Source organism: Vombatus ursinus, unplaced genomic scaffold (genome assembly GCF_900497805.2).
Source record: "Vombatus ursinus unplaced genomic scaffold, bare-nosed wombat genome assembly UNPS02014781.1, whole genome shotgun sequence".
NCBI classification, from domain to species: domain Eukaryota; kingdom Metazoa; phylum Chordata; class Mammalia; order Diprotodontia; family Vombatidae; genus Vombatus; species Vombatus ursinus.
The window spans coordinates 31,726,766-31,750,052 of NW_020954559.1; the positions used below are offsets into that span (position 1 = coordinate 31,726,766).

General features: G+C 36.9%; 1 protein-coding gene across 1 annotated transcript; it reads left to right on the top strand.

The window, feature by feature from the left end:
* The first annotated feature begins 188 nt into the window (after window positions 1–188).
* LOC114046341 (protein ABHD13) lies at window positions 189–22,300 on the top strand. Its single transcript, XM_027866647.1, has 2 exons — window positions 189–327; window positions 20,164–22,300. Exon 2 carries the CDS (start codon window positions 20,199–20,201, stop codon window positions 21,210–21,212), a length of 1,014 nt encoding a protein of 337 aa, XP_027722448.1. The 5' UTR covers window positions 189–327; window positions 20,164–20,198; the 3' UTR covers window positions 21,213–22,300.
* The last annotated feature ends 987 nt before the right edge of the window (window positions 22,301–23,287 follow it).

Sequence of the window (23,287 nt, forward strand, 5' to 3'; positions counted from 1 at the left end):
GGGGAAGCTACTGCGGGCGGCTGCGGCCGCTGTGGTTCCTGACGCGGCTGGGGGCGGAAGAGAGGGGAAGGCGGAGGAGTTGGGAGCGTGAGGCCGCGGGGCGACATTTGGAGGTGACACACGCAGCGTGGGCCGGAAGTGGAAGTGGCTGGAGCGACGCTGTAGGAGCTCCGGGGGAGGTGGCGGCGGTGGCGGCAGCGGACCGGGGCGAGGAGGCGGAGGCGGAGGAGGAGGATGAAGAACGACGGAAGAAGCGGCGGTCGGGGTTGTTGCACGCTTCCCGGTTTAGTGTTTCTTGCTACTTGCGCAGCCGAGGAACGCATCTGAGTAAGTGAGGTTCCGGGGGCGGGCAGGGGGCTGGGGCCGGCTCCGCTCACTGCAAGGCGGACCCCAGGCGTCCACGGCCCCGGGAGGGAAATGTCCTGCAACAGGTGCCAGGACCCGGAGCGGCGGGGGGCCGGAACGGGAGCCCCGAAGGAAGTGTGGTCCGTGCCTTTAGGCTCGCTGGACGGAAACCTCGTCCCTGGCTTATTTTCCTTTTCTTCCTGGATCGGACCCGGCCGAGAGGCGACCTTAAAGTGCACTAAGCGCCCGCCTCCGCTCCCAGGGCCGGGAGGAGAAGGGCTCAGTTTCTGGAGCGCGTTCGGTTCGAAGCCGTGGGTGGCTGCAATGAGAAGCTTGGTTACCGGTGATGGGTGCCTTCCGGGGCATGAGAGTCTGTCTGTCACCCCAGGAGCTACTTATCCTGCACCTAGTAGCTGAAAAGCCGTTTTTGGAAAATAAGGGCGCTTGTTATCGTGACTCGCATTGATGGTGGTGCTCCTCTTCTCTTGGAACTTGTAACCGAGCAGCCCCTAAAAACTACGTATGATTTGCTGAATTGCCGGCGCACTCCTGTGCCAAAAACTTAAATGCTCCTTGAGTTCAATTGTTCCAACTAGATTGACGTGTCCATAACGTGGAAGTCCAACTGCCTTTTCCCACTCCATTAAAGACAGTGAGGCAGGGGAAAGAAAAAAGAGAGAGAGAAATAGCTACACAGTTGTTTGGAGTGGTATGGTTGATGTTTCCTTAAAAATCTAAGTGAACGAGGTGAAGATAGTAATTTTGAGTGATGTAAAAATAAAATGTATCAAACATTTTAAAAGAAAAACATAACGATTTTCATAAGTAAAAATAATTTTGAGAAAGTCCTGAGGTAACTTTTTAAATTATCCCAATAAACCATACTACAGCTTGGTATATATATCATATAACTTGATATTTGTTTCATATCTCATTCAAGGAGATTTTATTACTGAAGTAGCAGTAAGGACCTTATTTGTCATTCAGTTGCTGTGTGTGAAAAACTGAGCTGGAAGCTGCGGACACAAACAAAAGTTTAAAAAACAAAACAAAAACCTGTCCCTACTCTCTATAAGCTCGTATTCTAGAGCTCATTTTCTAGTAGAGGAGACAACATGCAAACAACTATACATGTCCCAGATATTTAAGTTGTAAATGGAGGGAAGCACTGAGGGAAGACACTAGCAGTAGCAGGAAAGGCTTAAACAAGGTAGGGTTTGAGCAGACTTGGATCTGAGGGAAAAGAAACCAAGCAAGGTAGTTTCATATGCTTCTGGAGGATCATGTTCTGCTGGAGGTAGCCTAAAAGGGAAAGAGCATTGATTCTCAAATTCAGAGAGCTGGTTCAAGTTTCACCTCGACTTTATACTTCTGTAACTTCAGGCAAGTCACTTTCGCCCCCCCAAAATAAAACAAAAACAAAAAAAAAAGCAAACTCAGTTTCCTTACCTGTAAAAATGAATGGGTTAGAGGAATGACCCTTGACCTCCACTTGGCACTAATAATTTTAAGCTTTCATGAATTGGTTTAATTACGAACTAACAATGGAGATTAGGAGTTCTTAACCTTATTTTGGGTGTCATGGACCTCTTTGTCAGTCTGGTAAAGCCTTTGGACCCCTTTTCCAAATAATATTTTTAAATGCATAAAATGAGGTTCAAAGAATTGTGAAGGAAACCAATTATACTTAAAGTACATTCTGTGCCCAGTACAAACTATAAGCAGTCCGTGTGGACTGTTTTGTTCTGTTTGTGCATATGTATTGTTTTTTTTTTTTCTCTTGGATCTTCTTTTATCTCCCTAATAGTTCCTTCTCTTTTTTTTTTTCCTTCTTGCCCTTTTTAATGTTTGTATTTCCTTTAGGATCTGTCCAGAGATATTCCCCCTTCCTCCCCTTTATTTTTTCTGTCTTTATTTTCTTCTTGGTCAAATTCATTCACTTAGATGGATTCAGTTACCTTTACACAAATGACTCTAAAATCTCCATCCCCTATCTCACACCAAAATAACAGATCTGCATTTCCAACTGTTCACTAGATATTTAATAACTAGCATTTATCTAGTATTTGAAGATTTGCAAAGTGCTTTATATATGTTATCTCATTTGTTTTTCATAACAACCCTGGAAGGTAGGTGCTATTGTTGTCCCCATTTTAAAGGTGAGGAATCTGAGACTGACAGAGGTTAAGTTGCCTATGGTCACACAGCTAAGTAAGTGTATGAGGCTGGATTCCTCACAGATTGCCTACCAGGACCTGAGATTCAAATTGTCAGAAACTTTGTTTCCCTTTCTGATTTCCTTACATTTCTGTCAGTGGCACTACTTGGTCAGTCAGAGACCTAGCATTTAGCATAGTACTAGTAGGTTTCTACTATGTTTCAGGCATTATGCTGAGCACTAGGGAAACAAAGACAGACAAAAAATAGCCTTTGCTCCTAAGGAACACACATTCTTATGGGGAAGACAGCATGGAAACAACTATGGACAAACAAGATATATGCATGATATATTGCAAAGGCTTCTTGCAGAAGTTGGGATTTTTAGCTAAGACTTGAAAGAACCCAAGGGAAGCTAGGAGGCAGAGATGAGGAGGGAGGGAGTTCCAGGCATGGAAGACAGCCAATGAAAATGCCAGAGCTGAGAGACGGAATGTCGTGTGCAAAGAACCCAAGGAGACAAATGTCACTGGATTGAAGCGTATATGGAGGGGAGTAAGGTGTAAGAAGATTGAAAAGGTAGAAAGGGGCCAGGTTATGAAGGCCTTTGAGTGCCCAACAAGAGGATTTTATCTTTGATCCTAGAGGTAATAACCATTGGAGGTTATTTGAAATAGAGAAATGACATGGTCACATTTATGCTTTAGGAAGATTAATTTGACAGTTTAGTGGAGGATGGCTTGTAGTGGGAGAGATTCATGGCAGGGAAATCAACTAGCAAATTAGTGAAATAGTGCAGGTCTGAGATGATAAGGACCTGCACTGTGGTGGCCATTATATCAGAGAAATGTTAGAAAGGTAGAAACAATAGGGATTAACTCATTGGAAATGGGAAATAAATGAGAATGAGAAGTTAAGGATGACACCTAGGTTGTGAGCCTGTGTGACTGGGAGGGCAATGGTACCCTTGACAGTAATAAGGAAGGTAGGAAGAAAGGAGGGCTTGGGGGGAAAAGTTGAGTTTAAAATACCTAAAAGGGAGCTAGCTGAAGATGTAAGACTAGAGGTCAGGAGAGAAATTAGGGCAGGACAAGTAGATCAGAGGGTCATTTGAGATAATAATTGAAACCATGGGAGCTTGTGAGATCACCAAGTGAAAAACTGTAGAGGAAGAAAAGAAATAGCTCAGGACAGAGCCTTGGGACTTAGTGGGGGTGATGTGGATGGAGGTCCAGCAAGAGAGAAAGTCATGGAGCTGTCGTACAGGTAAGGGGAGAACCAGGAGAGAGCAGTATAGTGAAAACCTAAAGAGTATAGAATACCAAGAGGAGGATGATTGTGTGTCAGAGATTGCCAAGGTTGAGGAGGCAGTCTGAGAAAAGTCCATTAGATTTAACACAGAAGGTATTATTGATAACCGCATACAGCAATTTCAGTTAAATGATGATGTAAGAAGTTAGACTGCAGAAAGTTTAAGAAGAGAGTGAGAGCTTCCATTGTATACAGTGTTCAACTACATTTGAAATAGTGTTGTCATAAAAAAATTCAGCAAACACTTAAAAAACGTCTGTTACAATCTAGGCTCTGTGCTAGGTACCAAGGGTACAGAGACAAAAATGTGAAAACATTCTTGCCCTTAAAGAGCATATGTTCTTCTGTGGGGATATATATACACAGATAAGTACAGACAAAGAAATTTCAGCAGTGAGAGAGTACCAGCAATTGGGGAAGATTATGAAAGACTAAACTTTGCTTTAAGTAAGCTAGGGAATTCTGTGGAGTGAAAATGAGTTTACAGACACAAGGAGATACAGCCTATCTGAGGGGAACTGACATAGGTAGAAGGTGGAGTTACTCCACCTAGTAGGCTATTTTAGCCGGGATCATAGAGTGCATAGAGTTTGTGAGGAGGAGTAATGTGAAATAAGTCAGGTCAAGTTGGGGGGATCTAGATTGGGGAGGACTTTAAAAAGTGTGAACCTGAAGAGTTGGTATTTTTTCCTTAGAGGCAAGAAAGAACTACTAAAGATTTAAGTTCTAGCTTATGTGTCAACTCCTCCATGAATATTTCCCTGCCCTCCTCCCCCATTGGTTGATAGTGATCCATTCTCTTTTGAATCTCTTAGCACTTGCTTTGCATCTTCCTGAGGCAATTTATGATATATCATTTCATAACATGGTAGCTGCTGAATGTTAGATCATGACCTTCATGAAGGCAGGAAAGTATGCTTGGCTTTGGGGGCTGGGATGGGAGATGAGGCAGAAGATGGTTAAAAGAAAAATCAAGAACACTTTGCCCTTAAGGAGCTTACATTTTAACTTGAAGTTATCTAATCTTCTAATTAGGATTGTTTTTCAGACAGATTAGGATTTTTTTCCCATGACATTATCTTTAGGTTTACGGCTAATTATATTCAAGCATACAGCTAAGACCATTAAAATGGTATAAACTAAATTAAGTATAATCCTTGTGTAGATAATTAGTGATGGTTTATTCACATGTTAGGTTCTACACCTTTAATTTTCACAAGAGAATGTGCCTTATATTTAGGCCGGTCATTTCTGAGAGTTTCTGAATTGATTTAATTATGCTATATATAATGTGATAGTTACATATACATGTATTTGTGCATATATGACTATCGTATATATGCATATATACAAATATGTACAATGTGTGTGTGAATATATAGATATTTGGTAATAAAACATTTATATAGCACCTACTATATGCTACTAATAATAGCTAACAGTTATATGGCACTTACTATGTCACAGGCACTGTGTTAAGAACTTTACAAATATTATCTCATTTGATCTTCACAACAACCCTGTGAGGCAGGTACTGAAATTATCCCCATTTGTGACTTGCCCAAGGTCACATACTTATTACGTATCTGAGGCTGGATTTGAACTCAGGTCTTCCAGATTTCAGACCTAGCACTCTATCCATTGTGCCACCAGCTGCCTCTGTATGTTTATTTGTTGTGGGGTTTTTTTTTTTGACCTAAAGATTTTATTACAATGAGGAAAGAGGTGGTATATATACATTTACACTTACATTGTGCATATGTGTGTATACCTAATAGTGTTATATGCATATTTATACTAATTCACCATTCAGCAGAATTTATAAAGGTAGCTAAGAGTTTATGAGGGGCAGCTAGGTGGCACAGTGGATAAAAAGTGCAAGGCCTCAAATCTGACCTCAGATACTTACTGGCTGTTTGACTCTGGGCAGTCACTTAACCCTATTTACTTCAGTTTTCTCATCTGTAAAATGGGCTAGAGAAAGAAATGATAAACCACTCTAGTATCTTTGCCAAGAAAACCCCAAATGGGATCACGAAGAATCTGACACGACTGAAAATGACAGAACAGCAACAAAAAAGTTTGTGACATACATACAAAAAAAGCATTTGTTTGAACACAGTGTTTTTCTCCTTACCTCTTGTCTGGACCTACCTAGGATATCTTTGGATCATAGATCTAGAGTTAGAATGGATGTGTAGGCCAGTCCTGTCATTTTGTAGGTGACAAAACTGAGACCTAGTGAGGTGAAGAGATTTGTACGAGGTGACACAGCTGGGATTTGAACAGAGATCCTCTGACTCCCAATCCAGGGCACTTTCCTCTATAGCAGGCCACCTCTCTAAGGCAGCCCCAGGCTATTGGGCTGTACAGTGTCTGCCCCCAGATACAGTCTTTCTTTTCTCTTTCTCTGTCTCTTCAGATCTTACGGTGATCAGTCAGTAAATAATTATTAAGAACCTACCATGTGTCAGATACCATGTGCTGGGGACGCAGTGAAAAAGAAGAGAGGACCTTAGAAGCAACTCTGTCACTTTACATGTGAGAAACTGAGGCCCCCATAAGTTAAGTTATTTGTTCAGAGAGTCACACACCTAGTAGGTATCAGAGGCAAAATTTGAACCCAGGTGTTACTGACTCTAAAGTCCACTCTCTCTATTGTGCCGTGTTGTCCTGAAGGAGCTTACATTCTGTGGAGAAATTAAAGGGTGTGAATAAAATATGTGCATATATTGATTTATGCAAAATAAATTTGTTGATGAGAAAAGGTTTGTGTGAAATCCTTTAGGAATCAAGTTGGTGCAGAGGAAAGAGCACTGAATGTGGAAGTAGTGCTTTAAGGACGTACCTGAGTTTCAGTCCTCACTCTATCTGACTCTTGTTGGACTTCTGGCAAGTCTCTTAACCTCCCTTGATCTCAGTGCCCTCATTTGTAAAATAAAAGGATTAAATTAGATGATCTCTGAGGTCCCTTCCAGCCCTAGATCACTTCGATGATCCAGAAGGTGATTGTTGAGCTAAGTCTCAAAGGAAACTAAGGGTTCTAAGAGGAGGAGGTGAGGGGGGTGTTGCATGTTCCAGGAATGGGAGACAGTTCAGTGCATGGAAAGGGAATGGTGAGTGGAGTGTCATATATGACAGTGACTAATAAGGCCTTACTGACTGGACTATAGTTTTTGAAGGGGAGTCATGCAATAAGGCTGAAAAGGTAGGTTGAGGCCAGGTTGTGAATGTATTTCAGTGAAGGCAGAGGAGGTTATTTGCTTCCAGAGAGTGACTGAGTGGGAAAATAACGTGATCAGACCTTTGCTCTAAGAAAATCACTTGGACAGGTGTATGAAGGCTGGATTAAAATGCTGAGAGATTTGAGATATGAGGAACAGTTAGTATGTTTCATTAGTTTATTCTAGTGATGTTGAGAGCCTGAGGGTGGAGAGAAGGGGACAGTTGTGAGATCAGTGTCTGAAAGTTGAAACAAAATTTGGCAACTGATTGTGTATATAAGCCGATGGTAAGGGGGCAAGGATGACTGAGGTGCATGCACTTGGGTGATTGGAAAGGAGAGTGGTGCCATCAACAGTAATAAGAAATCTTGAAAAAGAGGTGTATTTTGAAGTAAAGATGATGTGTTCTGAAAGATGTTCTCTTTTCCCTTACCCAATTCTCTTCTCCATCTCCAGTTAAAACAACAACACACAGTTGAATGCAGTGCTGAGGAGATTTTGATTTAACACTTAACCCTATCTTTTATCCTCAGTCTTGCCTAGTTTTTTTCTTCCCCCTAAACCCCTTCAATATCCAGAAACTCTTTGATTCAGACTCTGAGTTTCCAACCTCTCCGTCCCGTAACTAAATATTCTTTTTCTCAAGAGAGGCAACATGATACTCTAGAGCAGTGATGTCAAACTCAAATAGAAATAGTGGCCCCTAATCTATACATAAGATCCTTTGGGCCACATATTAGTTTCAAAATGTGATATTACCTATGTTTTATTGTAACATTATTTATTTGGGAGCTACATGCACAGGACTCTGTGTTTGACACCTCTGTTGTAGTGCATAGAGACTTAACCTCAGAGCCACAAAACCAAGGTTCAGGCCTCACTTCTGACACATACTGGCTATGTGACCCTAGGCAAGTCATTTAACCTCTCTAGGAATCTCTTTAAGACTAAGTTGCCTTAAATGGATCAACCTGTATTGGTGAAGGAGTTTCCTTGTCCCAGATTTCCCTTATTGTTGCTCAGTAGTCTGATTGTATCCAACTCTGCGTGACCCTGTGGACCATACTTAACTGTTTATAGAATTTTTTTGGCAAAGATACTGAAGTGGTTTGCCATTTCCTTCTCCAGCTTATTTTACAGGTAAGGAAACTGAGCCAAACAGGGCTAAGTAACTTGCTCAGAGTCACACAGCTTGTAAATGTCTGAGGCCAGATTTGAACTTAGGTCTTCCTGATTGTAGGCCCAGCACTCTATCCACTGAGCCACTCAGGTGCCTAAAAATATCATCAATAGCCTTACACAGTAATAATAGTTTGTATACTATTAGCACTTTGCATTGTTGTTCAGTGGTGTCTGAATCTTTGTGACCCCCTGGACCATACAGTTCAGGGGGTTTTCTTGGCAAAGGTACTGGAGTGGTTTGCCATTTCCTTCTCCAGTGGATTAAGGCAAATAGAGTTGAAGTGCCCAGGGTCACACAGCTAGTAAGTTTCTGAGGTCACATTTGAACTCAGGTCCTCCTGACTGTAGGCCCAACTCTCTCTCCTATCCACTGAACCACCTAGATCAGTGAAATCAGATCTAGTACTGATCTCTTTTCTCAAGCACCAGTATATTCTAATATCCATTTAGAAATTCTATTTTTATTACATTTTATTCTTTTTGGTTGTTACTATTTTAATAATACTCTTTTCATTAGAAGCTTAAAGTATTTCATCTACATCACTGGTTAAATAGACTTTTCTAGCTGTATCTAGGAACTTAGCTGTGTTTAATAACATTGTGTCTGGGGGAGACTTGGTTCTGCATTTTATACAACTGATTAAAGCAAACTCTTTACACAACCTATTTATATTTAGTAAGCCATGGAATGATTAAGTAATGTGTAGGACACTTAAGAAAGCACCTTAACTACAACATTACAGCTTTTCGTTCTTATCATTGTTGCTCTAGTTTTGGCCATAAAAATGTGTTTATTATTCAGCAAGTAGTTATTAAGCACACATCTTAAAGGCTCCATTCTAGTTATGGGGTGGGGGAGGGAGTAAAAAAAGACAAAAATTAAAAATAGACCCTGACTTCAAGGAACTTACAAGATTCTACTAGCTTATTTAAATAAGATTTTTCAGATTAGATTATAGTTGACTTCTTTCATGATAACATGTACTGTCCTCTTTGGGTTTAGGATCTGATAGTCAAGTACAAGTGCTTAGACAACTGTTAAATAAATATAAACTAAGATTATTCCCAAATTTTTGTTCATAGCAAGTTGCCATTTAATTTATTGATAGCCAGTGACGGTTCGTTCACCCCATGTGATTATTTAATACATAATTTTTTTCTTGATTGTCTTACGTGAAATTAATAGAAAAATAGACAACGCATGCTATCCCCACTTTTTTGATAACTCATATCTGTGTCTCCATTTCAGATGCCCAGATGGCATGCTTTCTCAAATTTTCAATTCTTGGCTGAAAAAAAAAATATGGATGTTGGGAGCATGTTGAATCTCAACCTTAATTTAAATGAAATGTGATAGGAGAGAGAAGCATCTGGAACTGTGATTGAATAGTAATGCTCCCTCACCACCCACACTGTAGTTTTGGATACCTATACTTAAGGTATTTAAGGTTATAAACATAATGTTGAATTTATTTTCCAAGGGGAAATATGACATATAGTTGCTAAGTATAATATAAACTAAACAAAATGTCACTGAAGTGTGGAATCAAAAAATACATTACTACCTGTTATTGTGGTGTATATTCATTCTGTTTATTAAGAGGTCTGCTGTTATTGATCAGTAACCTTCACCTGAGTTTCCTAAATGTTGTGTTGCGATTGTTTGTTCATTATTGAAGATATTTATTTTTCATATGAATTAATAGTTTTTTAAGCAGTCCATTGGACTTTTATTAGCCATTCCTAAAATTATCAACACACTTGTATTGAGGCATTTGATACGAGTGAATATTAGTAACAAAAAATATATCAGTTCTTTCAATCATGTTTTCTTTTAATTTTTTTTTCATCTTCAGTACCTAATTTCATTTGTATTTCCATTAATTTATAGTAGCATAGACCACATTACTCATTAGTTGTAAAGATATACATTGTTAATAATTGGTTCTGCTATTGTAGATACAATTAAGATTGACATTTTAACTAGCTTGATGTAAATTTTTATAAGTTAAGTTTGAGGTTACATAGGTATAAAATGTTTTAAACTTTTCCTTTCACTCAGTATATGTTGGCGTTACAGAGGTGGATAGCACTTAGACCACTAGGTGGCGTCAGAAGGCCTAGTTGGGTGACTTCAGGTAGGTTATTTCTCTAAGTTCCTGGCTCCAAGCCTTTGCAAAAGTCTCAGTCATTCCTTACCTATACCTCTTTTACACTGTTAGTCACCTTCAGAGCTCATCTCAGATACCACCTTCTATATGAGACCTTTCCTGATTTCTCCCTCCTCCCCACAATTATTTTGTATATACTTATGTGGGTATATATTGTCCACCTTAGTAGAATGTAAGCTCCTTGAGGACAGAGATGGTTTCATTTGGTTCTCTGCATCCCTAGTACCTCACAGTAGGTACTTACTAAGTGCTTGATTTTCCTTATCTGTAAAATGGACATTATTGTTTTTGCTCTATTTCAAAAGGTTGTTATAATGATCAACTGGCATAATGCATGCATATGTATCTGTATGCAAACATATAAATATGTGTATGTTTATATTAAATAGGTCAAATCAGTACAGTAAAAAGACTACTGGATATAGAATCAGAGGACCTGGGTTAAAATCCTGGCTTTGCCACTTACTCCCTGTGAGACCCTGGGAAAATCATTAAATCACTCTGGGCTTCAGTTTCTTCATCTCTAAAATGAGGGAGTTGGACTAGATGACCACTCAGTTCTCTTCAGCTCTAAATCTATGATCTCATGCTTTGTAACTTCATAAAATATTATATAAATGTACAGCAGGTAAAGGAGTTGGACTAGATTGTCTTTAAGATTCTTAATTATGGTTTTTTTTTTAAATTAAGCAATTTTATTATTGTTTGAAGAAATAAAGGAACAGAACACAGTTTGTCTGGCAGATCATGCCCTGACATTTTATTATATGAACTGGTCATCGCCAAATACTGTGCATTTGATACACAGAAGTAGGTGTATCTTAATAGTGGGTACTGTGAAGAGATATAGTGAAGTGTGGAGATTTGACCCCTGACTTGAGTTGATTTTACATTTTTTTTTTTTGTGATTTAAAAAAAAAATTTACACTTAAATTCTCTCTCTCTCTCTCTGTCTGTCTGTCTCTCTCTCTCTGTCTCTGTGTTTGTCTGTCTCTCTCTCTCTCTCTGTCTTGGAACTGCCCTCTCTAACCTGTGAGTGGCCAGAACTAAACAAACAGAGCAGGTAAGAGACAGGACAGTCAGGACACAAAACAGAAGTTTAACTAATTTCAGAGTGAGGAAAATGACATATGTGTATGGACTCCCTCCTCCCTGCCCTCCTAAGGAGTGCTTAACATGCTGGACTACAGTTGGATTTTTATAGACATCCTGGGCTGGACCATGACATAATCATTTTAGGTCTTGAGCTGCTGTTTCCACAGGTCCTGCGCAAACAGAGTTGTCCCAGGACTGGGGGGTCATGACTACTCTGTAGGGTACAGAACCAGAGTTCTGTGATGGGAACAGGGGTACAGTACTTGTCAGTGACAGGGAATGGGGATTGTGAATATATGATGGATGGCCCTGGGAAATAGGGGGAGATAAATCCCTCAGTGAATGCCTGGTACTGGTCCAGACAATACACTTTGCCAGTGGGTGACAGCATCCTTAGCTGGAAGGGATATTGTTATGCCAAGCTCAAGATACAGCCTGCTTGCTGGGCCTTAGTTCTGGGGAAAAGGGTATCTCCAAAATATTTTGACATATCCCCCTTTTTGGCCAAAGGGAGGGGGTCTGAAAGAACTCCTACACTTACGGCCAATAAAGGAATGGCAGGTATATGCCACGGAATATTGCTCAGGGGGTTTAGTTCTTTGAGGGGACCTATCAGGGAAGTGAGTCCCAGGTAATTCATTGAGAAGAGAGGGATCCAAGAATGTCAAAGTGACAAAATGCCATGCTTGAACCAGGGCCTTGGTGGTTGGGCACATTAACAAAAGGAGAGATTTTTTAAAAAAAAATAGAACAGTAGAGTTAGCCCTTGTTCAGAATCTTGGGACAGTTGTTTCATCTGGATGTTGGCTGCTTCTGGATCCATTCACTCAGGAGCAGGTACTTGCTTACTTCAGATCTAGATTTAAACAGTGCAGTAAAGTTTTTCTCACAATTCTCATAATTACATAATTATATTAAGTCAGGTACAAATCAACTTAGAGGGCTCACAATGGACTAGTTCTGAGAAGGGAGATTTACATGTCACCAAGGTAACAAAGAAAACTTAAACATTAATATCAAGTCCCATCTAACAGAGGCACAAGCTAACAGATCACTCTCTTAGTCTGCGGCGGCAGATCCAAAACAAAGCTGGCAGAAACAGTTGCTTAGGGGGACAGACCGTGCAGAAAGAATAGTCCCAGATGTTTCATGTAGTAATTGGTCCCTAGATATCTTTTCTTGGACAGAGGGAAAAACTACCTTAATTTTGTTGGGAAAAAAAAAATTCCCTTAACTCTGTTTGAATCCAGACATGAGTTGTATCTGACAGCCAATCATGTAGTCACTTGCCTAAAGGCAAGGTTTAGGATTAACCAGGTGGGGATTTCTTTTTTTAAAAAGGAAATAGAATTAGGAAGATCCTGCCTAAGCCTTGTCCTAGGTTGTCTCCACAATTTTTCCCAGGCACAAACATCTACCTTACCAGCCATTAGACTGCTGTACATGCCATTTTCTCTTATTGGCATTATGAGAATTCAGATAACTATCCCCGTAATCAAAGCTTGAAACAACAATAAATTTACAGTCCCAGGAATTTTTACCTTAAATAGCAAAACTTCACTAACCTCAACTTAGAACTTGAATATCTTTCTAATGTTTCTGTAACAGTTAACATTTCATTAATCCTTTACTTCATACAGAAAATATTTAATAGTTGACTCATCTTTAATATGTTGAAGCTACATCTTTTAACCAGAGTATATACTTTCATAATAGTAAAAAAAAATTTTCAAATGAAAATCTGCTATTATAATAAATATTATTATTATTGTTAGTAATGGTAGTATTACCTGTTTTATAACTAAATATACTTCATTAAATATTTGACCGTTTTCATATATCCATTTTTTTTCACATTTTTTTAAAAACCCAATTCATATGTAATAGCATTCAAATTAGAAGGGAAGTTTTTGTCCAACAGCATTTCTGTTTTACAATGATCTCTCAAATTTTGCATTATAAAATTAGAAATACAATACAATTTAGAAATACGCTGATAACACTAACGAACTTCAGATGACATCAGTTGCATTTTCAAATTATCATTTAAAAATAATTGATCTTATTGCTTTTGGCATTTTAAAACCACTTTAAAGTTATCAAATATGGAACAATTACCTTCATTGAGAGAAATTATAATAATGTAATGCTTAGCATATGCTCGTTAGTGTGTTAAGCACTTTACAATCATTATATTATTTTGATCTCACAACAACAACCATTATTACCTTTCTCTTTACAAATCAGGAAACTGGGGCAAACAGAGATAAAATAATTTGCCACAAATTACACAGCCAATACATTTCTGCAACAGAAAAGGATGGGCTTACCAAGGGCAGAAGCTGGTTGGTTCCTCCACCTTGTTCTGCTATATAATTGGGTGCTTAAATGCTTGTTGAGTTGATTCGAACTTTGCCCACTTTATTTTGGAATACATTTTTCACATTGGCAAAGCCATTGAGTCAGAGAAAGAAGAAATACCGTTTTATATAATGAGAAAAATTAGCTTGAATCCCTGTTTCTCTGAAGAGATTCTTTTCCACGTGTTTTAAAGTATATATGTGTACACACACACACACACACACACAAACACACTCTCTCTCTCTCTCTCTCACCCTCACCCACTCTCACTCTCACTCTCACCTTTAAAGGAATTGAAGATGAAATCTACTAATTATTGGAATTATCAGAATATTTAGCTAATCATGTCCCATCTTTTGGGGGAGATGTACAGGTTAGATAGAAATTCTAGTTATGCTTGTAATTTTTTTTAGTTTTATATATTATTGTCTCATGATTAACATGAATCTCTATCAGTATTCTTAGGTGAAAAAAAAAAGCAAAAGTTTGGGAATAATCAATTGCCATATTCTCCGCAATCTTCTCTAATCAAGAAAGTGAATTCTTACTACAAACATGGAAATCTTGATGGTGAAATATGGGACTCAGGGGATGACCGTCCCTCATAGGTTCTAGGGTTAGCCTTGTGAGTCCCCAGATGCCAGAGAATTTCAAATAGAATTTTAGGAATTCTTCCCTGATTCTTGTGCTGAAGTGACATAAAATACATGTAATTGGGACTGGCTAGATGTTGGTTCATGATGAAAACATGTCCAATTTTGGGTGTGAAGACATGTCCAGTTTTGGCCATTTCTCTGAGATGAACATGGGAGGTGATGAGGATGTAGATTTACTAGAAGTAGATGGAACAGGTATGAATCGCCAGACAGTGATGATAAAAAGATGCCAGATCTGGTGTAAAGGAAAAAATGTCATCGTCAGGGTTTGGGGAAGAAAGATAATTTCATTGTAAAATTTTCATAATTGAGAGAATTCCTGCATTAGTAGCTCTAAAGGCAGATACTGTATTTCCCTCCTTTAATCCATTTTCATTCAGTCTGTTTTTAAAAGGCTTCACGAAAAATTGATGGGTACTATTATATGGGTCAGTTTTAAGTCAGCTGAGGCAGTAACCTTATCCGTGAACATTTTTCCAGACTTCCAAAGAAGTAATTGAGGTATCGGCAATGGACATAGTTGTTGCAGTTAAAAAAAAGAAAGTTTCCTGAGTCTCTTTACTGCCTCATAACACAGATACTGACATAGTGAGAAAACTTAGCGTCTTTTAAGTAGTTTAAAATCACTTCTTCCTGATTCGACAGGATAGACTAGAGAGAATTGAAAATGTTCAGATTTTAGTACAGAGAATAAACTGCTGAAGCAAGTTTAATTGGCTCACAACTTGAGCTGTACCTCTTGGAGTGTCTTCAGGATTGTTCCACTAATGTTTTATAAAAAAAAAGAAATCCACTTTACATTGTTGCATTTAAATGATCATTTGTTAGTGTTCCAAATGTTATCTTAGCTAAAACTAGAAAAGCCCTAATTTATAAATGGTTATGAAGCTTATACATTTGGTATTGTTTGACCCTTAAGGTTTTACATCTTAGTATACAGGAGGAAGAACAGCTATACATTATTGCTTGTCATCATGTACATTTAGACCAAATTTGTATTTGCCCTGTCAGTATGGAAATGAGTGACAAAAATGTACAGTACACTATTGGATTTTTTTTTTGACTCCACATAAGGTTGAATAAAAAACAAACTTCAGTTTGTTTTGAGAACTGAAAGTTTTTTTATGTCTTCATCCTTTCTAAAAAACAGTTGAAGACTTAAAAGAAAATGACCAGAATTAATAAACTGGGATCACACTGGCCCTATCCTTACCATGTGTGGCTCTCTCCCAAAGCTCTGGGCATTCTTCAGGATATTGTGCTTCTGGAACTCATTTAGAAAGTTCCCTTAGGAGTCTTTTGAATCTTACAAATACCCTTCAACTTTCTGGCTAAATAAATGTCACTCATCCCGAGAGACAGCATGGTAATAAAATGAGCACTGGACAGTTAGAAGACCAAGTTTCAAGTTATGACTCTTCTACTAGTTGTGTGGCCGTGGGTAAATTGCTTCACTTTTTCTAAACTTCCATTTTTTTATCTGTAAAATTGAAATATTACTACATTGACAGTCTATATTGGCCGAGTTTTTATGAGGAAAGGACTATTTGAATGTTTTTTATATATTGGGGTGCTTTTACTTAATCATTGTGTGATTTTACTTAATGGTGAGGGATAAGTAATTGTTTATTACCTTAATTGACTCGAGAATCAAATTTTCAGAAACTGTTTACTCTATTTTCAGTGGCAGAAATTGTTTTACATTACCAGAAGTGTTCTGCATGACCATTACACTGGGAACTAGAGCCCTCAAGTGACCTTAATTCTTAATTTAATTAATCCAGAATTCGGACACACAAGAAGCCTAGAGAATTCTGTGATTAGAATACCTTCCCTAAAGAGCTACCTATCTTAAAACAAAAGATAAAAGCTTAAGAACCACATTAGAAAGACTTTTTAGAGGCTGTCATCAGCACATATAGGTAGCAAAATAAGAGTGGGTAACCGATTCACTAGAAGACCTTAGCTAATACAGTTAAATCTTCGCTGGCATATATTAAATGGTTTTTTTAGAAGGTACATGTAATACTGATTATGAGTGTAGGTTAATTATTGAACTCCAACTTTTGCTTTCGACTTAGCTTTTGATTTATCAGAAGCTATCCTTTACTGTCATTCTTCCTCTTACGCTTCCTATTCGGAGCGATAGCATACAGAAATAAGTAAAATACAAATTAGAATATAGGTGCATAAGAGAAGCACAAATGAAGTGTTTTGAAATCAGTTGAAGAAAAAGATCTTTCAAACTGGTGGAATCAGGGAGGGCTTTCTGGAGAAAGTGGCATTTAAGTAGGAACTTGAAGAATAGGGAGGAGGTCAGGTAACAGTGAAACTTGGGATGTTTAGATCCGAATCAAAGGTAGACAATCAAAGGTGTTCCGGGTACTGTAACTGATTCAGTTTGACTAGAACCAAAATGCTGTATGTTTGTAGTATGAGACAAGATAGGTTGAATGTTGATTACACAGTCTTGAATGTTGAAAATTTAGACTTTTTTTTTTAAAGTGGAAAGGCAGGAGTAAGCCATTGAATGTTTTTTTTAGCAATTGTGTAATGTAATCAGAACTGTGCATTAGGGAAATCAATCTGGCAGTTGATAGAGGGTGCATTGGATACTAGGAGTCTGGTCAGGAGGCTATTGAAAGAGTCTGGATGAGTGATAATGAAGGCCTGAATGTTCACAACAGCAGTGGAAGTGGGGATGAGGGAACATCCTCAAAAAAAGGAGTTCAGAGGTAGAGTACTTGTTCATAAAAGGAAAGGAAGTAGTCACAGATGACTTTGAGATTAAGAGTATTAGGCAGTGAGGAGGGTGGTGAGCCTTTGTCAAAGGGAAATCATGAGGTGGAGTAGATTTCAGAGACATGATGATTTCACTTTGAGACATGTTGAATGGCCTTGAGGTATTAATGGAAGATCAAAATGGAGAAAGTGGGCAATAGTAATTATGATTATAGTGATCTGGAGAAAGGTCACAGGGAAGTTGATGTGGATTTGTGAGTTATGTATTGCCTTGCATTTTTAGCTATCTTTTTTTCTGTATATGTTTTGTCTCCTAAAGGAAATTGTAAATTTCTTCACATCAGAGACTCTGTCTTTATACTTCTTGTGTCACAGAGCACCTAGCGCAGTGTTTTGCCTGTAGTAGGGATTGTTAATAACCTCTCATTTTACTAAGTGTTGGTGGCATATGCCTGTAATCCCAGTTAGTATAAGGAGTCTGCTGTTGGCAGGTCTCTTGAGCTCAGGAGTTTTGATCTGCAGTGGGCAATGCAGATTGAGTGTCTGCATTTAAGTTTGACATTAGTATGGTGAGAGCCACAGAAAGAAAGATAAGGAGAGGAGACCAGATTGCCCTACCAGGTAGGTAATTGAGCAGGTCAAAGCTCACTCCTGTGCCAGTCAATAATAGGATCAGGCCTGTGAGTAGCCCCTGCACTTCCAGCGTGGAGAAGATGCAGAAGACCCAGTTTTTAAAAGTAATAATAATAACTTGTCATTTATTTAGAATTTCTGCACTGAAATTTTTTTAGTATAATGTTATTTTGCAATCTTGTTTAAGTGTAAGCTGGCTTTGTCACAAGTATGCAGTTTTCCTGAACTTGATTTAATATTTTCAAATATCCATTTCTTCTGTTAAATATAGTATGCATTCTTGTTTAACATATTTACTCATTGTAATAAAGTATGCTACAACTTGGTGGCAGTGTTGGTTTCTGGGATGTGGGTAAAGACTAATACATTTTTAATGTGTAACTCAATTTTGGGAAAGAAACTTTACAAAAGTAAACAATTTAAGAATGAGAACTACTTTAAATATTTGATTATCAGCACCATAGTGAAAAACATCTAAAGTATGCTTTAAAATTTTTTTAAAAGTTCTTAAGCCCTCGTATTTATCACTTTTAATATGTTATTTTCATATATACTTTTACTCTTTAGGCCTTAAATTCTATTCTTATATTTTTAGCATATGAGATTAGTATGTAAGACTAAATAGTTATTAACCATCAAAGAGATTCAGTGTTGTGTAGAGAACACAACAGTGGACTTAAAGTCAAGAAGATCTATGTTTCTGACACTTACTATATGACCCTAGACTAGTTAGTTAACTACTCTAACCTTAGTTTCCTCATCTGTAAAATAAAGGTACACTAAATGGCCTTGAAAATCTCTTTCCGGCTTAAATTTATAATCTTATGATATTAAATGAGGAAAATAAAAATACTGGTGGTAAGGTCTAAAAATGAATAATAGTACCACAAGATTGTAAGTTTTTTTGTGCTGTGAAGTAGAATTCTGTGATATGAAGGTAAGTTAAGACTTCAGTGTATTTTAAAAATACCATATTTACATTTCAACATGTTGATGAGCCTTATGGGATGGTCCTGTTCTCTTAATATCTTTCTAACTGTATTGGTTTATTTCATATTTTTAGTAGTTTTTTCCCCTCGACAATTTTATTCTATTTTTTATCTTACCTTAATTTTTGCTTGCTTTTCATTCTTTCTCAAATGATTTCTATATATGTATTTTTGGCATGCTAAATCACTGTTAGGTATAGTAGTGTGAAACCTTAAAAAAACAGTTTATGTGAAAGGTGAGTATAAATCATAAGATGATGAATTCCCTGCCTTTTAAGAAAAACCTATTATTTTATCAGTTTTTTTTTCAGTTTTAACATTTCTTAGCTCATTTGTAAGGAAAAAAATTGCTTCCAATATCAAGAAATACTGGTTTTGAAGCCCTTTTTAAAAAATTTATTGAATTGAGCTGTTAGGGCATTAAGGAAGGAAGAAAATATTTTTTCTTGATTTTTTTTTCTAATTTTTAATGGTAATTTTCTTATATAAAATAAAAATTATTCATATTATTCATATGTGTTCTTAATAGGAAAGCAGTGCTGCTTTTAACTTTGGTTTCCACTATAAAAGTAAAGTTGACTTCATAAATTGGTACATTTCACAAATGTGAGAATAAGGGGTTATAGATATATATTGTGTTTGCTAGAGTGTAGTAAGCTTGCAGAGTCTGAGAATTGATCAAGTAAAGGGGATAATTGAAAGCTACAAGAAGTAGATCATTTTAGGAACCAATTTATTATAACAGTCTCACTTTTTTAATACTGTTCTCTTGGTTTTAGTATTTGTTTCTTTTTCTGTAATGTATACTAGTTCTCTTAAGTGCTCTCTGAGATGAACTTTAAGAAAACTGTGTCCTGAATATGTTTTGGGTAACCATATTTATAAGTGTCTTAATCTGATATTCTAATGACTGCAATGGGTAATATTTCTACAAAGTTCCTCCTTTTCCTGTGGATCTTTTTTTGATTAATGCCTATGCACATACATTAACCTAAAACCTAATATTCTTGTCATATGTTGTAAAAAGGATGATTGGATGTTGTTTGTTTGTTTTATTTTATTTATTTATTTTGGCAATTGGAGTTAAGTGACTTGCCCAGGGTCACACAGCTAGTAACTATCAAAGTGTTTGGTCGGAGGCCGGATTTGAACTCAGGTCCTCCTGACTTGAGGGCTGGTGCTCTATCCACTGCACCACCTACCTGCCCTTTTTTTTTTTTTTTTTTTTTTTTTTTGTAAATGAAATACTTTGTTGAATTTTTGGTTATATATGTATATCTTTTTTTCTTTTTTTTAGGATACATATGGAATAATAGTTCAAGGAGACCTAAAATGGAAAAGTCATGGATGTGGTGGACCTTTGTTGAAAGATGGCTATTCGCCTTAGCTTCATGGTCTTGGGCCCTCTGCCGTATTTCTCTTTTACCTTTAATAGTGACTTTCCATCTGTATGGAGGCATCACCTTACTTGTGTTAATATTTGTATCGATAGCAGGTATTCTATATAAATTCCAGGATGTATTGCTTTATTTTCCAGAACAGCCATCATCATCCCGCCTTTATGTCCCTATGCCCACTGGCATTCCACATGAAAACATTTTCATCAGAACCAAAGATGGAGTGCTTCTCAACCTTATTTTGCTGAGATACACTGGAGATGATTCAACATATATCCCAACTATCATTTATTTTCATGGAAATGCAGGCAATGTTGGTCACAGGTTACCAAATGCTTTGCTTATGCTGGTTAACCTGAAAGTTAACCTTTTACTTGTAGATTATAGAGGTTATGGAAAAAGTGAAGGTGAAGCAAGTGAAGAAGGACTTTACTTAGATTCTGAAGCTGTACTGGACTATGTGATGACCAGACCAGACCTTGATAAAACAAAAATTTTTCTTTTTGGTCGTTCCTTGGGGGGAGCAGTGGCTATTCACTTAGCTTCTGAAAATTCTCATAGGATTTCAGCCATCATGGTAGAGAACACGTTTCTAAGCATACCACATATGGCCACTACTTTATTTTCTTTCTTTCCAATGCGGTATCTTCCTTTGTGGTGCTACAAAAATAAATTCCTGTCCTACAGAAAAATCTCTCAGTGCAGAATGCCTTCTCTTTTCATCTCTGGACTCTCAGACCAGTTAATTCCACCAGTAATGATGAAGCAGCTTTATGAACTTTCCCCGTCTCGGACTAAGAGATTAGCAATTTTTCCTGATGGAACTCATAATGACACATGGCAGTGCCAGGGTTATTTCACTGCACTTGAACAGTTCATCAAAGAAGTTATAAAAAGTCACTCCCCTGAAGAAATGGCAAAGACTTCATCTAATGTAACAATTATATAATATTCTTTTTCTGATTAATGCACTGTATCTTTATTTGTGCGAAGTGATAAAGAATGTTAATTTTTAAATGTGTATTATGTCTGTACTTGCCTAAAGAGTAAAATTAAACTTTGAAAGGTCTTTAATACTTCTCTGTGATGATCCAGATAGTTTTTACATTTGAAAAACTGTTATTGGAGTAGTTTCATACATTTTCATCAAACCTTTCAATATGGATATGTGTCCATATTTTATTATGCCAGTATAACGGAGACTATTCAAAAGTTCCTGGTTACAGCAGTGGTAATATTCTATAATCTATGCTATTCTTATACTTTGGGGTGGGGGGAAGGGAGGAAGATGGGAAGAAAAAGTTGAGATATCAAGTCATTTTTCAGTATTCTTCATTTTAGGAAATATTGGGACAATCATGGTTAGCAAACTATGTTCTGTAACTGCATATTTCACTTCAAGAATTAATACAAAATGCATGACAGTATTTTATTCCCCAAATTATGCAATTCAACATTTTTAATGTAAATAGCACCAGTAGTATACTAGTGTATACTATAATCTGGGTTATATCTATTTTTATGTAAACATTTTATTAGATGTTTGTCAAAAAGATGAACCATAAGGCCTATGTGCAGGGTGCCATTGACTTAGCTTCTGTGAGTGCTGAGGTCTTTTTCCCCCCCTTAGTAATAAATAGCAGCACTTATTCAACTGTAATCATAGTATTTCTGTTGGATACAACCAAAATCCTTGGCATGTAAAAATGGATATTTAGGATTTTACTGCAGCTTTGGTTGATTGTGTTTATCTAAATTTTTAAGCATTTATAGTCCTTTTGGTGGCAGAGAATTTTAGCTTATGTAAATATTAACAGTCTGTAGCTAGACATGCTAATAGCAGCCATAACAAAGATTTGAACTTTTTAAAGAACTGTCTTTGAAAGAACTTCTCATTATGTGATTGTATATGTTACATAGAAGAGTTAAATTTTAACCTTTATTTGAATTTTAAGTCCCAATATCCATGTAAACCCCAAACCAAAGCCAGGATATCAGCTCAGTGGATTTACCAAAAAAAAAAAAAAAAAAAAAAAAGAAAGAAAACATTGTGTTCTTTGGTTTCTTTCCTGCTTCATCTGGTATTAAAGAGAACAGTGTCTACATCAAATGGTAGATTTTATAGGAAGTATTTTATTTCTGTAGAAGTGGAGGGCAGAGAATTTCCTGACTTTGCCATAAAGCATATTTTCACAATAAGTATTTTTTTTATGGTTTCTAGTCTACACTATTTAGTAGGCTTAAATGGAAGTAGTATTTAGATATGTTTGCAGAAATATTTTCCCTTTGATTTTTGGAGTATTCCATAATGCTACCTTACCAAAAATGTAGCAGATGAGCCATAGATATGGTAAGTTGTTTTCAGTAATGTTTGACAGTTATATGTAAATGAGGTTTATTCATATATACCAACTTTTCAATACAATTTTTTTTAAACATGGTTCTCATTAAGTTCATATCTTTTCAATTTGCATTCCTTGACTTAATAAAAACAGCCATACCGTAAAGATTCAGTAAATGAGTAATAATTTTGACCTTATTTAAAACTTGTTCTATGAAGTTTGGACCAGAAATATTTTTCACAAATCACATTTTTGTAATACAATTCACTTCAATATTAAAGATACATAATGTATCTTTTTTTTACATAACTGAGTAATTGAGAAAAGTACTCTTCTTATAAGGAAAGTTCCCTGGTTTTAGAAAGTGTAATCTGTATGAATAAATTTTTCACCATAAAAATTTACATAGTATCTTGTCCATGTGCTCTCATTAAGTTTTATATTTTAATATCATTCAAAAGAATACATACATTTTTTTCATCAAGCTCTAACATTGTTACATAAGTTGATTCTAGGAAATTATCAACAAGTAATGATGTCCACATTTACACACCTACACTTAATCGTAAACACTGTGTAGGAATTTGTGTTGAAAACAAAACTTTTTCATTTATGATAAATGTTTCTCCTCTTCCCCCTTTTGAAAAAATTCATAAAAATTGCTAAAAGACAATTTTTTAAG

Excerpts from the sequence above, each read along its gene's own strand:
- LOC114046341 (XM_027866647.1), top strand. The coding sequence starts at position 20,199 with ATGGAAAAGTCATGGATGTGGTGGACCTTTGTTGAAAGATGGCTATTC.